Consider the following 22,550-nt stretch of genomic DNA (forward strand, 5'->3'; position numbering starts at 1 on the left):
TGACTCAATTTGTTTAAGTTCAAAGTACTCAAATGTATGTGTTTTAAAACTAATGCAACCGGTTTACTTAAATGGTTTGAGTTGAGTTAACTTTTAGGTTTTACAGTGTACGATTACTGTGTGGCCTGTAACATAGATGAATGAATTCCAGTACTAAAACGAGGCACTTTCTTTTCCAGTGTAAGCCAATTGTAGGCCATGGATTTGTGCTGGACAAGTACAAGTGTCAATGCAAATCAGGTTTTTACCATCCAAGTCGAGTGGCTCTCAATGGCTTCCCAAGTAAGTATAAAGCATAAAAAAAATCATTTTTTTATTTTCTTGATTGAATTTTTTTATTACACTTAACTGTTGAAACTTTTAACCATCCACACATCTATAATATTACACTTTATAATTAGCAATAATGAGCTGCAAGCATTTGACAAATTGGAATAAAAGCTTTACATATATATATATATTTTAATGTGAGTGTTGTATGCCTACGCAAAACTTGCAGCCACTGCTTTGCAACTGCTAAGGTGTTCAGAGTAGTTATAAGCATGTTGCTTTACAGTTGCTATGGTGTTATGGGCAGTTGCTATGGCATTTCTAGGCAGTTGCTAAGGTTTTTGTGGTTGCTAGGTGGTTATTTACTGGCCCAAGTCTTGCTCCCTGCATACGAAATTGCATACTGTGACAATAGGTACCGAATTAAGCTAGGGCCACACCAAACGATTTGAGAAATAAATCTTGAAATAAGATTTCTTTTTTCTTAAACACTTAATTCAAGCAAAATTTTCTTACCCCATTGGCAGATATTTTTGTTTCTTTTAAGCACACATTTGTTTACATTTTATATTTTTTTGTCTATAAACTAGACTTATTTTTTTAGGTCATTTTGCTCATCAAGAAAATACATGTTAATTTAAGAAATTTTAGATTTTTTTACTGAAAACAAGACAAAAATACTAAGTAAGAAAGTCATTTTTGCAGTGTACAATACAATAATATGAACAGATATGTTATAGTGTGATTGCCATCCACCTGTTGTTAGAATCAGACCGGGGCTCATACAGTGATGAATTCTGGGAAGTGCCTGATAGATGTCTGCCGTGCCAGGAAGGATGTTTGTTCTGCACTGATGACACACCATGTCTGGCTCAAGAAGATACTGCTCTCCGTCTGGCCATGGTCTCCTTTCAAGGTTTCTGTATGCTCCTGGACTTCATCAGCATGCTGGTTGTCTACCACTTTCGCCGCAACAAGGTAACTTCTTGCTTGAAGGTCTTTTCTTGAAAAGCTTTGTAATGACATCACCACAAACAATATGATCATATACATTTTTGGGGACATTTTTATAAAAGTGTTTTTTTCTAATTATTCAAACACACAGGGCCCTATTTTAACGATCTAAGCGCATTGTCTAAAGCGCACAGCGCACTGTCTAAATGGGCGTGTCCGAATCCACTTTTGCTAATTTAACAACGGGAAAAATGGTTTGTGCGCCGAGCGCATGGTCGAAAAGGGTTGGTCCTATTTTTGTCCTATTTTTTTAATGAGTAATAGGTGTGTTTTGGGCGTAATGTGCAATAAACCAATGAAAGTCTTATCTCTCATCCCATTTAAAAGCCAGTTGAGCTGGCGCTATGTCTAATTCCTATTTAGATGACAGACTTTGTAAACTGAAAAACTAAGCGGAGGAAGAAGATCCCCAGTGTAAGATTAATGTTAAATAATTGTGTTGTTTTTCACTTGTATTGAAATTGTTATTTTTTTAATAAAACCTTTAAAACCAATTTTCTTAAAGTAAAAAGCAGGCTTTTAATTGCTTTAAATGTATGGCTATTCAATATCATCAAAAAATTATTTACAAGTATGTAAGAAAAGATTTGTACTCTAAAAATACTTTATTTGTTACAAACAGGAGAAAAAGAATTTACAAACGGCTCTCCGCACGTTTCAGCACTTGGATAGCGTCATGAGTTTGTTTTAAGCATTACTTAAAAATGTTTCTCATCTCACCATATCCACAGATACAGAGTCATCATATACAATAAATTCGTGAGGTAGCATTTTAGAAAAACATTTAAAAACAGATGCATTTGTTTAAGGCAAAGCATTTATTTACTTACCAGGCTGCAGGTGAAGCAGCTCTTTGTGCCTTTTAACGTCTCATAATTAGTCCTCATTTATGTCCAAGAGACTCAATAATAATCTTTTACATTCAATCCTTTAATCTTTCATATTTAAAAGCGTTTTTGTGCCGCTGCGCATTCATGTGTGTGATAAGCAAACCCGCGTTGTCCTCCCGTTTATAGACGCATATTACTAATGCGTTCTTTAAATAACAAAAAAAAAAACATATGGCGCCTTTGACTTTAGACTTTAGACCAGTTTTTGTTGGTCAATGGGGTGGTCTATTTTAGTTGCCTCAAAATAGCAACGCGCCAACAATGCGCCTGAACACACCTCGTTTTCAGACCAGAACGCCCATGGGCGCAAAAGGGGGTGCAAATGCATTTGCTATTTAAACAACATGAAAATGATAATTGCGCAGGGTGGAAACTAGCAAAAGACACTTGTAATTGCGCCGCATTGCGCCGGGTGTTAGATAGAGCCCACAGAGCGTACAGTAGTGTGATTGGTCAGTAGCGTTTTTAGGTAGGTTTTACAAAGTTTTTTTTTTTTGGTCTGCTAGACTTTTCTGAGCCAAAGTGAAGCTAAAGCTTAATTTCTGCTTGAGGCTGTTGACATTTTAAAATCAAATTAACTTCAACTTTCTCAGCTATTGCTTTTTCTCTCTCTTTTGTATTGTGTGTTTCAGAGAATCAGAGCATCTGGTCTTATTCTTGTTGAAGCGATACTTTCAGGATCTGTACTTCTCTACGTTCCAGTAAGTTTCAACCTTTAAATTTTTTTATTCATGCATTTGGCAGACGCTTTTATCCAAAGCGACTTACAGTGCATTACAAGCAAAACATTTTTATCAGTACTTGTGTTCCTGGGTTCAAACCCATGACCTTATGCGCTGCAAACACAATGCTCTACCACTGAGCAATACAGGAAGAAAGAAGTTTCGAAAGAGCAAGATCTGTTCCATTCACGTTCTGTAATGTAACTAGGAATTAAACAGAATAAAATGTAGGGCAGGGCAGAATGTTATCCATTGTGAATTAATTGGAGAGCTTCATACTACAATGCTGTAGAGAAGTAAATAAAGAGAAATCTTAAAAAAAACAAGGATTATCACTAACATGTTTCAGTTAGCCCCTTGAATGCTTTACAGGTCAATCAGGTGAATGTTCCTGTCTAGGTGCATGGTTCATATAGCACCAGACCTTAATGGCACTTTTCCATTGCATAGTACCCTACGGTTTGGGTCGGCTTACTTTTGGGGGCTTTCCACTGGGTACAGTACGTAGTACACAATACTTTTATTAGTAAGACCTCGGTTGGGGTTCCAAGCGAGCTGAGCTGATACTAAAAGGTGACGTGAAAACAGTGAAGATCATGCTAAATGCCAGTTTAGCTTTACCTTCGTGCTTGCGTTGTCTCGAGGAAACCCGTTCTCATTTGTGCTTTGTTGTAAGGTCATAAACTCCCATTTAGAAATTAAAAACATCCATATGTTGAGAATCAGGAACACCATACCAGTGTTTTCCAGACTTGCGGTTTGTGGCGGCACATTCGCGACGCGAACGTCCGCATTTATGGCATTTTTGCTAATTAAATGAGGCTCAGCGGCGCGTGTCGACTGACGCCACGGGTGTTTGTACAAAAACTGTCGCGTGATAAAGGCGATATGCAAACATTTATTCGTAGTGGTCATTTTTGATTTTGTGGTGGACTGAGAAATGAATGGATGGAAACATACAGCATTCCAATGTCGCTCTCACTTGTATGATGTCACAGCAGTAGGCAGTGCAAATATAATGGCACGCCTATAAGCCCTCCCACTCTAAAGTGTTACTAAACTCGATGGAAAAGCTAACCAAGCAAAAGGTAAGTGAGCTGACATGACCTGCAATGGAAAAGCGCCATAATAGTTGCAGGCAGAAGTCTGTCTATGTGAATCTATAAGCAATGATGACATATTTCAAATTGTGTGTTTGCAAGGGGTCCTGGTCAGCTGAGTAAATGCCATTTCACTAGTTTGCCTGCTCATTCTGTCTTTAATAATTAATGGTAAAGGACTTGGCTTTCTGTCCTCGAAGGGAGCTCTGAACCTGAGCTCTGAACCTTCAGAGAGAGAGCGAACCTGAGGCCGGGGCTCGAGCCCCAAGTTCAACCCCTCTGCAACTGAACTGAACAGAGGAAGAAAGAAAGCAGTGAAGGAGGAAAATGGGAGGATGAGGGATGCAGGAAAAAAGGCAGCTGGGCTGTAAAAGTTTTATCTAGGGTTTTAACCACATTTTTGGTATTATCCTCAGTTGACCAATTTGTGCATTCTGTTGCTGAGGCTCTTCCCACTACAACAATCTGCTGGCACTACTGTTCTAGTGTATTGCATAAGCATGGTACATTTTTAAAGGGTGAAATTATTTAAGAGCTCAGTTTGCTTAAGTTTTATGGTGACCCGCATTCACTCAGATTTCCCATTTCGCAATATAAGGTCTAATTTCCCCTGCCCTGTGAAATCCCATAAGAACATGCTCATGCTGTAATAACCCGATTGTTCTCGTTCATTTTTACTCCGAAAAGAGCTTTGGTCAAACATTAAGGGAGGCATCCTATTTTTTACTTTGATATTTGGGAATATGCTTTCTCCAGATGCAAATAAACTATGTAAACTCATACTTTAGATGTATTGAGGGGTTTTATATGTGTGACTGAGCTAGGGCTGTGCATAAAATCGCCTGCGATTCTCATGCATGTTTCATCAGTAAAGCCGGCTCTGTGATTAGAAGTAAATCGTCATCAGCTGCTTTCAGATGGAGCAGCATTTATTACACAGACCCGTAGTTCACAGAGAAGTTAGGCAAAATCGCATAGATTATCAGAGTCGATTTTCCTCGATTTTTAACCCGATTTTGTCTAACTTCTCTGTGAACTACGGCTCTGTATAGTAAATGCCGCTCCATCTGAAAGCAGCTGATGGCGATTTAATACTAATCACTGAACCGGCTTTACTGATGAAACCTCCGACTTTTTGCACAGCCCTAGACTGAGCATAAATGAACTAAAAAAAGTCAGGGTGGAAACATAGCAAGCCCTAAGTGAAGATGTGAAGAGAGCGTTGTAAAACATCGTGGACCAGTATTATTATATTAAAGGCAGGGTGCATGATTTTTGAACAATACTTTGGAAAAGGGAGTTTGGCCGATTACCAAAAAGCGGAGTTATAAAATGCACTGTAACACCACTGCTTCGTGGGGCTTATTGCTTTTATAAAACGGTTACTTCATATGCATAGCAGAATTTAATTAAATAAAACACAAATAAGTTGTAATTATATTAGTACAAATATTACTCTTCCGCCAAACAAAGTAGTTCCTCAGAATCAAGTGTGGCTGCAACAGAGCGCAGTTCCCAAACAACACAGACGCAGCAAAGACACAATGAAAATATGATTAAAGACTGTTGTGTTAATTTCATAAATCAACATTCATCTGATTTATACATTAACATATATTGTTATTATATTACATTAACATTATCATATTATATTGTGCTGTTGTATATAACTGTTGAAGTGATGATCAAATATGCTTGGAAGCATGCTTAACTCTTTCCCCACCCAGTTTTAATTTAATGCCTTACAGAAAAATGATCTTCTTTAAATAAACATAAAGAGCCCTATCTTGCACCCAGCGCAATTGACTTTGTCAGTGACACATGTATCATTTCGTATTTTGCACTGGCGCACAGCGGGGTTTTCCCTCCACAGACGCACATCGGCAAACTAGGGAATGAACTTGCGCTCCCTGGGTGGTTCAGCGAAAAAAAGGAGGCGTGTTTCGGCGCAAACCATCCCTGATGCTATTTTGCAGTTTCAAAAAACAATTGCGCTACTAACAAAAAAAAAACTAGTCTAAAGTCAGTGGCGCGTTGCGCGTAGTTCATTATGCTATTTTAAGGGCGCATGCTTGACCATAATGTATAGCGTGCACAACGCGCATTGCTTATCTAATCTACACAGATGCAACAGTTAATTTTGCAAATCATAAATTGTTACAATAAAAAATATTAACACATGAGATAAGGGAAACCATTGTGGTGAGCATTGTGGTGATAGTTATGTATTGTGTGGCTGTGTTAAAAAATTCTCATGCAAATAACGATTAAAATATTTTCATAAGTTTGTTGTGTGGCTGTATTACGTTTATTTTATGTAAATAATAATTAAAATGTTTTTATAAGAAACCTTAATGTATATGAACTTGATTTGTAAGTGTACTTTGGGGTTGGACCTTGCTTGTGTTTCTTGGGTCCGATTTCAAAGCCCCCAAACAGTGGTGAGGGTGGACGCAGCGATGTCCTCTGCTGGCGTCAGGTCGTGTGTAGAGGCAGATCCACCTCCTGTTACACGGCGTGCCCGATTTATGCTGGCAAGCTTGGGATTCCCCCGTTTCCTGACATCATTGTGCGCTTGCGTTTAAAGGGAATGTTGGATAGCGTTCTGATTGGTTTATTTGACGTTACGCCCAAACCACACCTACGAATAATGAACCTACTTCAGACCAACCCCTTATTGATTTGCGCCTGGCGCAAGACTTATTTCTCCCGCTGGGAAAATAGCAACAGCGCCCAAGATCCGCCCACAAAGTCACTTGCGCTTTGCGCTTCGCACTTGTGTTTTAGATCGATAAAATAGGGCACAAAATATCAAATGAATGAACAGACCCTCCGCTTTAAAAAAAACTGTTTCATCCTACCTTCATTTGTTCTCTTATCACCTCTCAAATTTTCAGCTAAACGCACGCTGGGATAATTAAATTTTTGTGAATAGTTTTTGTAAGAGATCAGATTCAGAGCCATGATCAAAACTTACACTGTGATTTTAGTGTTGAGTGAATGCGTCAGTGTTTAAGTTGGGTAAGATCGCCATCTAGTGGATAATAGCGAAATATGGATTTGAGGTAGAAATTCCTCCAGGAACGTTTTCTCTTTAGTGACGAGATGACTCAACAATATTTATTGACATTTATTTGGATATCGCCAATAATTGTGCAATTGTAGACAAATTAAAAATATGGTTAAAGACTGTGGTGTTTATTTTCATAAATCAGTACGCAGCAAAAGTGGCGCAGTTATACTTATGTAATGCGGTCTGAACTGTGGGGTTATTTCATATGCATAACAGGGTTTCACAAAAACCTGAACCGTGGGTTTACCGGGGTATTTTATCACGGCTTAGAACGTGTTTCAACCAATCAGAATGAAGAACCAGAACGAGACGTTTTATAATATATAGTTTGATTTATAGAGTTGCTAATTTTAGGGAGGCTATATTTTCTTCTTCCATATTTAATTATAGTGTTTTTATTGGCACAATAAACTCCTGTCAAGGATTTGCATGATGACACTGTTACCTGAAGTAGCAAAGTTAGGTAATATACATTGTGAGATATGAAACGAGTAGCCCATGGTCTGTTTACCCAGCGGTGTATAATGAGCCGGAATGAACTATTTTAAAATGTTTATTTGATTAAGATGTAATTGATGGTGTGGATGTTTTATTTGTTTGTGTGATTTTAAAATGCCTCTAACAATGTTAAAATCTAACCTATATTCCCTTAGATTTTGTGTCTTTGATAAAAACAGACCAGTCATCTGGTGTGTTTGTTTCCCTGTGGTATTTTTCTGTTCTTCAGCACACCTCCAAAGCCATCTGTGATAGCCAACAGCTCATGCATGTGTATGGAGAGAGAGAGAGAGAGAGAGAGAGAGAGAGCAAGAGAGAGAGAGAGAGAGAGAGAGAGAGAGAGAGAGAGAGAGAAGGGAAGTTACCTACAGAGCAGGTTACATAAAATCTAAATTATTAAATGCTGAAATCTAGTTGCAGAAATGGAAAAAATAGCAAAAAAATGATCAGGATATTTCTGACTCCATTGCAAGGCAATAACATCACGGCGCAATAAAAGCAGTAATGTTGCAAACAACACTTGACCAATTTTTCTGATATAGTAAACTGTACTGTAATACATTACTATGTCTGCATTGCAAAAAAAGCAGCGCTCAAATATGTGCATGTACTTGGATGCACTCATGGCTGCATGTGTTTTTCTGCTGCATTATGTTTTATTAATGAGCCCATCAAGTTTCAACACAACTTGTTAAAAATAAATCCTTTGATTAATTAATGGCAAAGTAGTATTGGGGGGAAGGGGCAATCTATTTGTCTCTAGTTTGATGGTTCAGTCCCTTGACTCTTTTCTATTGGCAGTGCACAAAGTAAATGGACTATAGTTTTAAAACAAAATCAAAAATATTTTGTGACAAAATAAGAGAAAACTCTAAAAGCTTCAAAAGCCTTCCAATTTAATGGTTTAGTAAGCATTCAGAGTCTGAAATGCCTTACTGTGTCTACAGAAATGAAAGATTATGTGACAATTTCCAGTAAATGTCAATCAATATTTAAAGGCCAACTATCATCCGATTCACGATTTTACATTTCCTTTGGTGTGTAAGTGTGCATTAGTGTTAATGTTAACGATATGCAAAAGGTACAAACCCCAAAGTAAGCGATGAAGCGAGTTATCGTTTCCAATGTAAATCTCTTTTCTTGGACTACAACAAGCACACGGATTGTAGGCAACAGTTTAGTTCATGGGCTTGTTGACATGGACAAGACCAACATTACCATAATTCCTCACACCTTGACTCACAGCAGGCTAGTTAACTCCTGTTAGCATTGCATTGTAAGGGGCCAGTCACACCAAAAGCGTTTATGGCAGTTGCAGGCGCCTTTTTTGAATGATATTCTATGGGCAGGGCACCGAGCGCCTTGCGGTTTTTTGCCACCTGCCGCGCACGCGTTTTTGAAGGAGAGCTGAGAGCGGAGAAGCGCCCGACGTCATTCGAGTCTTTCCCTTGTCCAATCGAATGAGGGGAGAGGCGGGCCTTATGTTGTGGTGAGGGAAGTTTACAGTTGCTTTGAAGAACCAGACTCCACTCGCTCACTCTCTCCTGCGTGTTTGTGCACCTCTCATCCTCAAACAAGGTCAGAGCAAGCGTCCTCTTTTTAAAGTTTCTGCTAATATGACAGTTAACAGCAAAAGAGCGTTCACGCATCAATATTTGATTGACAAGACAGCTGACTCTGTGGTTGCTTAGCAATATGAAAAGCCGCGTCGCACTGCTCTTTTTTTAAAAAGGCAGTGCGTCGCGCCTTGCGTTTGCAAGCGTTTAAAGCGCTTTTGGTGTGACTGGCCCCTAAGTAAATCTTTCAAACATGGTAAGGTACAAATCCGGCTGACGGTATTCAAGCCAATCACAATGTACAGATTAGCTGGCCAATCAGGGACACAGTGCTTTTTAGATCGATGAGCTTTGTACAAAATCCGAGCGTTTGAGGAAAGAAGTATATCTGGAGCTACAAAAATGTACAGTATGTGAATTTTTAACCATAATACAAACACATTGTATTATACCAAAGGCTGTTCCATGCAGACAGGTGGGAAAAAGCTTTACAGTACCTCCTTTGGTGGAATTTGCTATTTTAGAAACTACTAAAAGTTTGGAGTTTTGTGATCTTAAGGAGCGTAATAGGTTGTAGCGTATTAGAAGTTCTGTTAAATATGTAGGAGCTGAAGCCTTTAGGGGTTTATAAGTGAGCAATATTTTGTAATCGATACGGAATTTAATTGGTAACCATTGTAAAGATGCTATCATTTAAAATGCACTTTCTTCCTAATGAGTGCAAAAAGCATCTGTGTTGTTTATTTATCTGCCTTGAAGTGCTGCTAATTGAGATTTCATCTTGGTTTGAAGTTTGATTATACTGAAGGGGCTGTTCTGCTGTTTACACATTTAAAAGGATGACTGTGGATGGGAAAGCTGTTCTGATGATTCTCCCGAGGGAGACCTGCACAGATGCATATTACCATCAATCCTCACTGATATTTATTTATTAAAGCCATCCATGCTTCAAATACAGAAAAAAGAGACGTTTGAGTCTGAATTTTGGGCTGAACAAAAACAGCATAGGTTAAATTGCAACCCAATGGGTTCGCTCCCTTTTGACCCAATGGTTGGTTGCAAATAACTGAAACAGACGGCTTTATTTTTTATTTCAGGTTATGATACAGTACTTGAATCCAAGTGTATTTCGATGTATTCTCCTGAGATGGGTTCGCCTGCTCGGCTTTGCTGTCGTTTACGGCACAGTGATTCTGAAATTATACAGGTAAGAATAGCACTGTCAATTACAATACAAAAGAACTGACTGATTAGAGATAATAGTCAGGGGAGAGCAAATCCTTCTGGCACACGCTGAGCAAACTGAGCAGACAATCACAGCTATGGATATAAATATGCACTGTGAAAAATCCTGTGAAAGTTTCAGTGATAAAAAGAAAGCTGCAATTGTATTCAAAACATTTTGAAACTTCATTACTGTGTATGCTAGAAACTGCAAAACTTAACAGTGCATCTTGTTTTAACAGCATTTACACTGTAAAAAGTCATTGTTAGTTGCACTATTTTTAAGTTTAATCAACTTGATTTTTTTATTAATTGTAACTTTCTTGACTAGTGAGGAATTGCTATGAATAAAAAAATAAATAAAGTTGAACTAGCTTAAGTTATTTCAACTTGATTTTTAATAATTTATAGCAACTCCCAACATTTTTGTCAAATCAACATATATTTTTATGCTACTTTAATTAATTTAGTTAAACAACTTGATTTTATAAGATATGTCAACTTTTCACAAGACAAAACTTGAAATAGTAGGTTGAATTGACTTGCAAAACCAAGTTGATTTAACTATATGCTGCATTTTTTTATAGTGTAGTCAAAAAACTTTAAATTAATTGTAAATTGAAATCAAGTTGATTAAACTTAAAAATTTCAAGTGCAACAAGGATTTGTTTCAGTAAATGTGTTATTTAATAAATAGAATACAGATTTTCACCATGAATATTTGGCAAATTTAAAGACATTTTATTAAGTAGGGGTGAGCGGAGCACAAACTAACACACTAACTTGTAAAGGGCTCGTTATAGTCGTGCGTAGGTCCTACAGCGTAGCTGCGACGGCGTAGGTTCCGCGTCGGTTTTCATTTATACTTTTGCGTCGTCCTCCGCGTCGACGTGCAAACACACGCGCAAACTGCTGGTAGGCAGTATCCACGCATGTAACCACAGTAGCAGCGCGACCGTCAGAGAAGAAGCTTAGCAAGTTAACCCACAAACGAAGAAGAAACAGCAACTTTTTGTGTATGATTTGAGAAGACCAGCAATGATGGAAGTAAATAAACAGCAACTTTCGTTGCAGTTTGAGTTAAATCACTCCCCAACTGGGCTCATCTTTGTTTTCACCGTTGCAAACGGAAATACCTATGATGCAGGTTTTTTTACCTGACGGAAGGGGTTCTGGTGGACCAATCACAGCGCTTGCGGTCCGCGTAGAACTGACGCGCTGTTAAAATTTTTGCGAGGTGCACGTCAGGCTACCCAGAGCTACACACAGGCTACAGATAGCCTATGCCGTGAACTTAGGCACGACTATAAATCGCCCTTAACACGGCTACTTTACATATTTCTACAGGGTCGAGCAATCTTTGCTTTTGCTTTTTTCTCTTACTGTCAGAATATGATCTCCTTGGAATTTGTGAAAAGTTTTGTTGTCATTAAGATATTGAACAATGTTTTGGAGGCATGAAAGTAAATTTCTTTATCTTTTTTTTCGATTTCTGAGTTGGGTATGTAAATCCAACCTTATATTATTTTAATCACTGTTTTGTTATCTAAAATATAAAAACACAAAAAAATACTTTGCTGCCTTAAATTATTTTGTTCAAACAACTCTAATTTTCAAGTCATTTCAACTTACTATTATTTATCTTGACTAGAGATGAGTTGTTATAACTGCAGGTGAGTTGTCATAACTTATAAAATATAATTGAAAAAAGTCAACTTCATGTCAAGATAAATAATAGTAAGTTGACGTGACTTGTAAATCTGAGTTGATTTAACAAAATTTTAAGGCAGCAAAGTATTTTTTACAGTGTCGTAACTGATAGCTTAAATTGAAAACATTTTACACAGCAGGGTTAGTTGTAACACAGTGTTACAATTAAAGGGCACCTATGATCCGATTCACGATTTTAAATTTCCTTTGGTGTGCAAGTGTGTATAAGTAAATGTTAATGATATGCAAAAGGTACAAACCCCAAAGTAAACGATGACGCAAGTTATTGTTTCCAACATGAATCTCTTTTCTTGGACTACAACAAACACACGGATTGTAGGCAACAGTTTACTTCCTGGGATTGCTGATGTAATAAAGACCGACATTATCATAATTCCTCCCGCTTCAGACTGTAAGTTAACTCCTGTTAGCATTGCGAGCGAATCTTTCAAACATGGTAATGAGCGTCACATTTCCGGCTGATGTCAGAGGTATTCAGGCCAATCACAAGAATCATTTGTGTTTAAACAAAGTTTTCTAGCATGTGTTACAACAAATCCTCCGTTTGTTACAATTAACCCACCTATAGGGTAAGTTGTAACGTTTGCATTCTGTCAATTTCAGTGTAATTATACGATAACGTTAGGTACCACAAACTTTAAGTGTTTATTTGTAGCAGAGATGTGTGTGTTTACTGTGTAATAAAATGATGAATCTTACTTCAAAGCCAAAACCAAAAAGCGTTAGGTTGTGCCACGCTCTCCCCTATTTATAGCAAACGTTTTATAGCAAAAGTTTTATATAGTACTATAAATTTAATTACATTTAAAATAAAATACAATTGTATATGGTAAACTCAACAGGGTTTTACTGTAGCAGTTTTTCTGGTAAAATTTCTGACTTCTTACTGTAGATACTTTAATTCACAGAGTCAACTTTAACATTTGTTTTCTTTTTCACGACTAGGGTTTTAAAATTGTTCCTGTCACGCACGGCCCAGCGGATTCCCTACATGACCAGCTGGAGAGTTCTGCGTCTGCTTGCCGTGATTCTGCTTGTGGTTCTTTGGTTCCTAGTGGCCTGGACCTCAGCCGTATGCCAGAGCCATGACACCCAACGTGCCCTTGTTGACAGCGGGGTCACCCCAGAGGGCCTGCAGTTTAACATGTGTCTGTTGAATAGCTGGGACTACATGATGGCTGCCGGTCAGTTCTTTATCTGAATATTAATATAGCTACATTGGTCAAACTAGCACTGCAGTAGCCCCAAAAGCATAGATTTTTTTGACTAACTATGTACCTTCCTCAGTGGTAACAACAGCCTCAAACCATATAAAAATGACTAAACTCAAAGAGTTATTATGGCTGTAGAGACTTTAGGAAAGTGTGAGACACATAGCTAGTGATGCAGAGTCAGTTCGGTCTGACAGCTCAGAGATTCGCATCACTCAGAAAATAAACAATGAACAGATTCTGCTTGCAGCGTTGACAGCTGTGTATGCTATGTAGTCAAGAATATAAAAATATCCAAAGATATCAGAGTAATAGGGAAAAAATCCTAACAATTTAAACCTTTACTACATTACTAAATAAATTTTTCATCCACCGTCTACGTTATTGTTGAGTGATGCGGTGAAAGACAGAGGAAGGAGAAAACAGCCTTTCAGCTAATCTGAAATGCCACCCGGCATCCTCAGACTTGACACACTAAATAATTAGTGATGACATTGGCCATTGTCTCCTTGTGTTCCTGTTTTAGCCGAGTTCCTCTTCCTGCTGTGGGGCGTCTATCTGTGTTATGCTGTATGGACTGTGCCATCCGCCTTTCATGAGCCACGCTACTTGGCGGTCGCCATTTATAACGAACTCCTTATCTCTGCAATCTTCCACATCATTAGGTGAGCAATGTGCATGAGTTAAGGGGAGCAATGGTATAAGATGGCATGCTGTATGTTTATTTATGAGACGAGTGGGTTGCAACACTGCGCTTGAGAAGTGTAAGAGCTATGCAAATTAAAAATGAAATAATTTTTTGAGGTTCAAGGAAGTCTGTTATATATGGAAAGGGCTATCTAATAGATTTGCTATAAGTGACTTATAAGATACATGCCATTGTGGATTCTGGATCAATCGTTAACTATGTATTCTCTGGATGCAATCAGACAATGATACGGGTCCTTTCTGTCCTGTTTGGTAAAATTCACACTGACTGTCATGTCAAGCAGCTGCTACACTGTAAAATTTCAATGATGTTACATTTATTCATTTGGCAGATGCTTTAATTTAAAGCGACTTACAGTGCACATGGTATACATTTTATTAGACACAGTTGATGTTAACCATTGACTTCCATAGTAGGAAAAACAAATACGTTGGAATTCAATGGGTACCTGGGTACCGTCAACTGTGTGCCTGCCACCATTTATCAAAATATCTTCTGCATTATTTATCACAATACTTCCATAATATTTGTTTTTCCTACTATGGAAGTCAATGGTTACAATCAGCTGTGTCCATCAGAAAAAAGAAAGGTTTAGAACAACATGCGGATGAGAAAATGATGACAGAATTTTCATTTTTGGCTGAACTATCCCTTTATCTGATAAAACACTTTCTGTAATATAATGAAATGTTTGCAATTTTGTAAGTTGCTTACAAAAACATTTATTTTTATCATATTTATAAGGCATCACCCTATTGTCACATTGAAATACTGTACACAATTTGATGAATAAACTATTTATGATGTCAAAATGCATGGCTATTTGTAAGTGGCCTTTAATGGAGAATATGTTTTTTTGCCTGCAGGACATCATGCATGGGCCACTGCTAAAGCAAACCTGCCAAACTTTTATCCCCTTGTCATGTCAGTCAGCAGCTACACTTTAAAATTCCAATTATGTAGCATTTACATTGTTTGGCAAATTGTGTTTTATCCAAAGCGACTTAAAATGTATACCTTGTAATGCACTGTATCAGTATGCATGCTACCTGAAGGGGGTCGCATACTGGATGAGAAGCGCAGCACTGCGTCACGTCTAGGACAACTCGGAGGTATCGTACACCGGAAGTGCACATTAAATAGCGCGAGCTTAGTCAGATAGCGTCTACTTCAAAATGCAAAATCACTGTCAAAAATTGCTGTAATTATGCAGCTGGTTGCCAGTAACTTACTGTAAAAGATAAAGACTGAAAATGTTTCATGTCCATTTAACTTTAAACAAACTGTTGTCAGTAAATAACATAAATGTAAAATCTACAGTAAGTTACTGGCAGCTAGTTGCCAGTAATACCCAGAAATACTGTAATTTCTACAGAAATTTTTTACAGTGTACGTTAGCAGCCAATGTTAATCGCTAACGATTTGGGACAAATATGATGTTATTTAATGTTAAACGATGGCGCTCTGTGGCGTGACAGGGATTTAAACAGCAGCGGACAGCCACCGCCGGTGTGCAAACATTCATAGAAAAAATATGTTCTGCTTTTAGATTCATGGCGCGACGCGGCACTTCTCGGGGTGCGACCTGAAGAAACAAACCCATGGATTTTATTGTGGTGCTAACACAAGGCTTTACCAACTGAGCTGCAGGAAAACAAATGTTAATATAATAATATTATTATAACATAATAAATGAATAAATGGATTTTTATAAATAAAAGAGCCTGTGCTCATTCAATTGTAACGCCTTTTTTAAAAAGAGCTTTGTTCGGTGTTGTTTTTAGCAAGGCATTAAAGAGCCACTATTTATCTGATTCATTATTTTAATTTTATTTTGTGTGTGTGTAAGTATGTGTTAGTACATGTTAACCATCTGCAAAGTTGCAACTCCCAAAGTATACAATGATGCAAGCTATCATCTCCAACTGAAATCTCTTTTCTTGGGCAACAATGAAGCCAAGGACTGTAGGCAACAGTTTACTTCTGCAGCAAGTTGACGTAGACAAGATGCACATTATTGTAACTCCACCTGCTTTTGATTTACAACCTGTAAGAAGCCTATGTTTTCGAATAGTGACTCTTCAAACAATGACTCTAATGCTAGTTTTGAGCAATGTAGAGTAGCGCGTGTTGTTCTACGATCACAAATGCAGACACGGTTTTATGTTTTAGTATCCTCACCATACCAATCTGTTACGTCCTGCGTAAGCCACACTGGCAAAGTTGATCAATCAGCTTGGTCATCTGCATTTTCTGGATCAGATTGGGTTCATATTGATAAGGTAGTAAAGACGATATTAACTCCTGTCAGTATTGCATTGGGAGCTGATCTTCCAAATTTGGGAAGGAGCATCACTTTTCTGCCAGATGCTAGAGGTATTTGGCCAATCTCAACGCACTGGATAGCTGGCCAATCGTGGCACACAGCGCCTTTCAGATCGATGAGCTTTGTACAAAACCTACATGCGACTGATAGGGTGAACATGATTTCACCAAGTAGGATGTGATCTTGGATCAACACCATTGTTGGTCCTGGATCAACATTTTCATTAACCAATCAGATTGCAGGATTAGGGTGTATGTTAGATTTAGGATTGGGATAGGGGCTTTTACATTTTTTGAGGGGTAAAAAATGGTTAGGGTTAGAGTTAACAAAAATGTTGATCCAAGATTACATCTTGCGTTGTGAAATCACAATGACCCTTCAGAGAGTCAGGGCATATAGTAGCACCAATAATGTATGGTATGTGAAAAATAACGTGTTTTTTGAAGCATAAACCACGTGAACACACTGCATTACACAAAATAATGCTATTTTTTGCAAGGTAATAGGCGCTCTTTAAAATAATTCAGTAGCATGTCACTCCATTTCCTCAGGCAAATCGAAATGTCAGTAACTACACATGTACAAGGAACAGAGAACTGCTGTATCTGCAAAGAATGTTACAGTAAATTATCTCAATAAATTCAATCTTAAACCCACAGTGATGTATATTTGCTTCAGTATTTCCTACAGCAGAAGCTTCTCACCAGCAGAATGTGTATCCTCATAAAATTTCTTCACTAGACAGTCACACGAAATATGCAAAACAATTCGTAACAAAACACTGTGGAGGGGGGGGGGTTACACAGGGATTTATTTAACACAGTTTGTGGGAGTGTTATGTAACCCTGATTCCTAAAAGTGACTAAAATTGTCTATGCCCCAGTTTAAGGAGGCAAACTTGGGTCACATCAGCAGAACTTTGCAGTAAACCTGTGAAAAAGGTGACAACAGCCACCCTAAGCTAAATAACAAGCATGAGGAAGGCAACACTGGAAATGTGGTTAATAAAACATGCCTGCTGCAGAAAGCTTGTACATAAAACCACCAAAGCTAAAAATAAACCCATGTTCCTGTGACACTTGTAATCTACCAGCTCTCAAGCTGTTCTGTAACACCTTTATTTCACTCTCTTTTAATGAAAGATTTTCTTTCAATTATTTCTCCTGCAGTGGCAGCCATCACAAGCGGTGGGTTTAGAAATACACAAAAGCTAAGCAGAATTCATGACCATTAGCACAGTGGTACTCTCATATTGGGTTTTAAGCTTTTGAAGCAAAACCAGCTAGGAAACACTGAGCTGGAAAATGTTTAAACAGGCACTAAAGTACTATTTGCATGGAATTAGTTCTGTTCGGACGGGATTAGTTTTACAGGGGGACCTCTGAGAAAATCGTGCTTCTCAGAGGTCCTCTGTGTTTTTAATCTCGTCCAAATCGGCCATGTGTTTTTCTCTGACGACCTCCGTAAGAATTCCAGAGCAATTTACCTACTGTTTTTCGCCGAACTCAGAGGTCCTCTGAGAAATTTAATCCTGTCCGGATGCAAATGTCTGTGTTTGCCAGCAATATCTTTTGAAAATGCGGTTCTTGTCATGTTTTTGCCAACGTGATCTGCCGTAAGGTCTTACTAATGCGCGTATATTGTATTTCCTAAGTCCCATTCATTCAGATATGGATGTTTTTTCCATTCGGCGAAATAAAATAATTAAATCAAGACGAGCTGAATATCAAACACTGTTAAGACTGGCCACTGTAATATCAGTATAAGGTAAACTCAACCTTATATTGTTTAACTCCGGAATGGTAATGTTAATTAATAAAGATAATAAATTGTTATTATTCATTATTTCTTCATTTCTTTGGGTTTATTATAAGCAGCCAGTTATTTACTTTAGTAGGATTTGTATAAGTTCTTTTGATTTGTTAAAGTTAAATTAATAAATGACATGTTCTGTAATAATTTTACATTTAAAGTAAAATATCAAACATTTCAAAAATGCGTATCCAGAGCACGTACTCTTCTGCAACGCCCAAATGCATGAAACAGACACTCCTGGAATAGCCTGAGAATTTTAATCCCGTCCGAATCGGTACATAAAATCACAGACGTCCTGGGGGACACGTTGAAACTCAAACGTCGTTTGGAAAACTAATCCCATCCGAATAGTGCTATAGCCTGAGAAAATGTTAATCCTGTCTAAATCGGTACATAAAATCACAGGCGTCCTGGGGGAAACGTTGAAACTCAAACGTTGTTTGCCAAACTTATCCTGGCCGAATAGTGCTATAGCCTGAGAAAACTTTAATCCTGTCCTAATCAATACATAAAATCACAGACGTCGTGGGGGACACGTTGAAACTCAAACGTCGTTTGGAAAACTTATCTCGTCCGAATAGTGCTAATGTCAGCAAAGTTAATGGCGAATTTTATCCTTCTGTAAAAAGGTCCGGAGAAATTACCTCAGGTAATACTAATCCTGTGTGAAGAAAACCGGCTGTAAATATACACGTAATTTCCTGTAATTGTGCACAGTATTTTCAAATATAGAAGTGCTTAAAGAAGCACTCACTTGCGTTATATAAAGTCAGTGGCAAGTCAGTTCCTGCATACCACGACACAGATTTAAAAAAAGCTAATAATTACTTCTCAGAGGCACCAAACTGTTTCTGAAACTGACGTTCTCCCAAAACCAAAATTAAACACAGTGTTTCCTCCCTGGTCTGAAGTTTGTCTTGTAACTTGGCCTTAGTAACTTTGCTGATGTACATTTTGAGACAAGACAATAGCATTGATGTATGTTAGTCCAAGATGTGTTAAAATTGAGCCAGCTTAAACATGTATTTTAGTCTGGGACTAGGATAAACCCTGTGGGAAAACCCCCCATAAAGTTTTTTTACTGAAAATAATTATTTAAGGACATGCCAGTAAAGTAATTATTGCCTGTGCCATTAGTAGTGTTTATTATCATTTGCCAAGATGGATGGGTCTATTACACACTGTTGTTATTGATCTAACATAAAACTCCTGTACTTTAAAAAACGACACTACACTGAATTTCAATTTATAAATACATAAATATGTTCACTGAATGTCTTTGGTGGGAGTTATTTTGAAGGGTATGTTACAAGGGCTAAAATTAGTTTCAACCTCTTTCACATGTCAAATGTTATTTTCTACAGGTTCACTCTTGGGACTGGGCTGCATCCAGACTGGATGCTAATGTTATTTTTCGTCCATGCACACTTGACAGTGACGGTTACATTGGGTTTACTTCTTATTCCAAAGGTGATTATTATCTTTTGAGTTTAATTTAAAAAATATCTGCAAAACAAATTGTATTTTTTCTGTATTTTTATCTGTTTTAAAGAAATATTGGTAGCATGTTTTGTCTTTCCCTACAGTTCCTTTTCACTGGGACTCATACACGGGAAGACATTGCCACAGAGGCTTTTGAGGATGAGCTGGATATGGGTCACTCAGGCTCTTGTCTGAACAGCAGCATAACATCTGCCTGGAGTGAGCACAGTCTGGACCCTGAGGACATTAGGGTAAGACATTAGGGTTGATCCCTGTTCATTTACATTAATGAAAGAAAAACAAATGTATTTGTGTCTTATTTAAAGGCATTATAAAAGATCTGAGCCATTGTGCTAACTTAAGTAAAGCAATAGTTTAGCGAAAAATGAAAATTACCACATGATTTACACACCCTCAAGCCATCCGAGAGATACATATGTCCATCATCTTTAAGAAAAACACAATTTCCAAGCTTTATAAAGGTAATGTCAAACAGGCACAATAAAATGTTACATGAGCATAAATCCTATGTCAAAATTTTAACGTATTCCAGCAAAATCTGTCAAGTAATAATAGGGCATTTAAAGCAAAATTCACCTTCAAGTAGTAAGTATATTGATAGAAGTGAATTAAAATGTTGGCTGATTTGTCTGTTCTTTGCGTTTGATCAGGAGGAACTTAAGAAGCTCTACGCCCAGTTAGAGATCTATAAAAGAAAGAAGATGCTGGCCAATAACCCTCACTTACAGAAAAAGCGCAGCTCCAAGAGGGGCCTTGGACGGACGATAATGCGGCGAATCACAGAAATACCAGAGACTGTGAGTCGGCAATACAGCAGAGAAGACAGGGACACCAATGAGCACGGAAGCAACAAAAGTACCTTGCGGAGAAATCCTTTTGACCCATCCCATTCCGGCAAGTCAAGGGAAGAATCTCTGAGGATCAAGATGTTCTCACTTAAGAGATCTCATAGCTATGACCATACACATGACGAAGGTGGGGAATCAAATAGGGTGTCTGATGATAAAATAGACAATTCAACCACTGAGACATCACTGCTTGACACCTTGATGGGCCGGAGGTCTAACAAGAAGAACCCTGATGTACCAAAAGTCGAGTTAGCTGAATCTGCCGAGTCAGTGCCGTTAGTGTGCAAGTCTGTTAGTGCACATAACCTGGCTGCTGACAAAAAGCCTGTACTTCTTCGAACTTCAATGTTACAGAAATCCCTGTCTGTGATTGCTAGTGCCAGAGAGAAGACACTAGGAATAGCGGGAAAGACGCACAGTGTTGAGGATGCAAGTAAGAAGAGTCAAAAAGGAAAAGAGAGTACTGTACTTTCAGAAGTTGAGGAATCCACTGAATGTTTTCCCAAAATGATCATCAGCCAGTCTGTTGAGTACACCAAAACCCCAAGTAAGATGGGCATCATGAAGCAGCACGTGAGTGGCAGTCAGCCCTCCATTTGTTCCGAGCCAGGAAGGAGCAAGGATCTGTACGATCTCTCTGAGATTTGCCCTTGGGAAGTCGAGGAGCTACCGACTCCTTCTGAGGGGAAGGCTCAAAAGCACGTGTCCATCGCCTTAACTGAAACTGACAACATTCGGGCAAGCAGCCCAAAAAGTGGACGCTCTCAACACAAACAGAAAGGAGTTAGTCAATCTCCTTTAGGCCGCCGTCACTCAAAAGATAAGACTGGGGACAGCGATGAAGTGAGGAAACCCAAATCACCTCTCAACCTCACTTCCCACAAAGATTCAAGTCCATGGAACTTTGACAATCAATATGTTCAAGAAACAGAGACTGCAGGACTGTCCCCTGAGAGAATAAGACGCAAGAAAAGTGTTACACCGACAGATGGAAAGCCTAAGACCATACTCTCAGATATATCCAAGTCCACCGGAAGCCTTTTGGAACCTCCAGCTCTCATGGTGGATATATGCCCTTGGGATTACGATCCACCTGTGTCCCCAAACCAAGACAAGACGTCCAGCCTCACACATCATTCAAAGAGACGGGATTCTTGCTCAAAAAGAAAAGGATTGTGCTCTTCTAAAGATAAAGCAAAGGATAAAGAGGAGGATAAACGAAGGTACAACTGTCGGGAGCGGAGAAGCTCCTCAAGCAAACCCTCAGAGAAACGCCGCACAAGCCAGTCATTAGATAGTGACCAAGTAACCACAGTGGTGTCCGGAAGGAGAAGAAGCTCTACTAAAGAGACAGCGGTGAGCAGCGGTAAACATGCAGAAGTACTACATACTGAGACATTGCCAAATGAAAAACAGCCTCCAACATCTGAGAACCACACAAATCGAACACCAGCCGATTATCTCAACATGGCTGAAGTCTGTCCATGGGACTTTGATGATAAGCTGTCAGGGAAAAATGCATGACACAACACTCACTAATTTAATCATTCCAGTGTGGTATCTGGGAAGGCATCTTGCACAACATATTGGAGTATTTAGTAGAGTTTGGTAGCCTGGTAATACCATCCTCTGCTATTTTGCTTCGCTTCATAGACAGAGTCTGGCTGGGCACAATTGACAATCGTTTTCCTTCTCGTGGGAGGGGCTTGTCTGAAGTTTAAAATCATTGGTCTAAACGTAAGCCAATCACACATAACATTTAGATATGATGTGCTTTATGCGCCGGATCAGCCGCATTGAATCTCTGCTGTAAAATACACGTATGATGTGAAAACAAACCCATCGAGCGAAATACCAGAGTTAACATGGCTATGAACGACTTTTGCAGATTATGTAAAGTAAATCGGGCCATAGCTAGTTGAACACTATCCTTACGGTGGCTTTCCACTCACGTCTAACGGGAGGAAAGCCCCTCTCTCCTCTCAAACTCTTCCACCAGACAACCATAACCATATGTAAATTAAATCTTCCTACCTTATTTTCTGGTTAATCAGGAATGT

General features: G+C 38.5%; 1 protein-coding gene across 1 annotated transcript in view; it reads left to right on the forward strand.

Annotated features, from left to right (window-relative positions):
* The window catches only part of gpr158b (G protein-coupled receptor 158b), a 41,882-nt gene extending 19,868 nt beyond the window's left edge, over window positions 1-22,014 (forward strand). The window contains exons 3-11 of the mRNA XM_073858287.1: window positions 180-282; window positions 1,037-1,248; window positions 2,807-2,875; window positions 7,797-7,840; window positions 13,024-13,262; window positions 13,816-13,954; window positions 19,504-19,609; window positions 19,726-19,872; window positions 20,293-22,014. Coding sequence (XP_073714388.1) covers window positions 180-282; window positions 1,037-1,248; window positions 2,807-2,875; window positions 7,797-7,840; window positions 13,024-13,262; window positions 13,816-13,954; window positions 19,504-19,609; window positions 19,726-19,872; window positions 20,293-22,014 — 2,781 coding nt within the window. The remainder of the gene's footprint in view (window positions 1-179; window positions 283-1,036; window positions 1,249-2,806; window positions 2,876-7,796; window positions 7,841-13,023; window positions 13,263-13,815; window positions 13,955-19,503; window positions 19,610-19,725; window positions 19,873-20,292) is intronic.
* Window positions 22,015-22,550: the final 536 nt, after the last annotated feature.

This window comes from Misgurnus anguillicaudatus, chromosome 2 (assembly GCF_027580225.2).
Source record: "Misgurnus anguillicaudatus chromosome 2, ASM2758022v2, whole genome shotgun sequence".
NCBI lineage: Eukaryota > Metazoa > Chordata > Actinopteri > Cypriniformes > Cobitidae > Misgurnus > Misgurnus anguillicaudatus.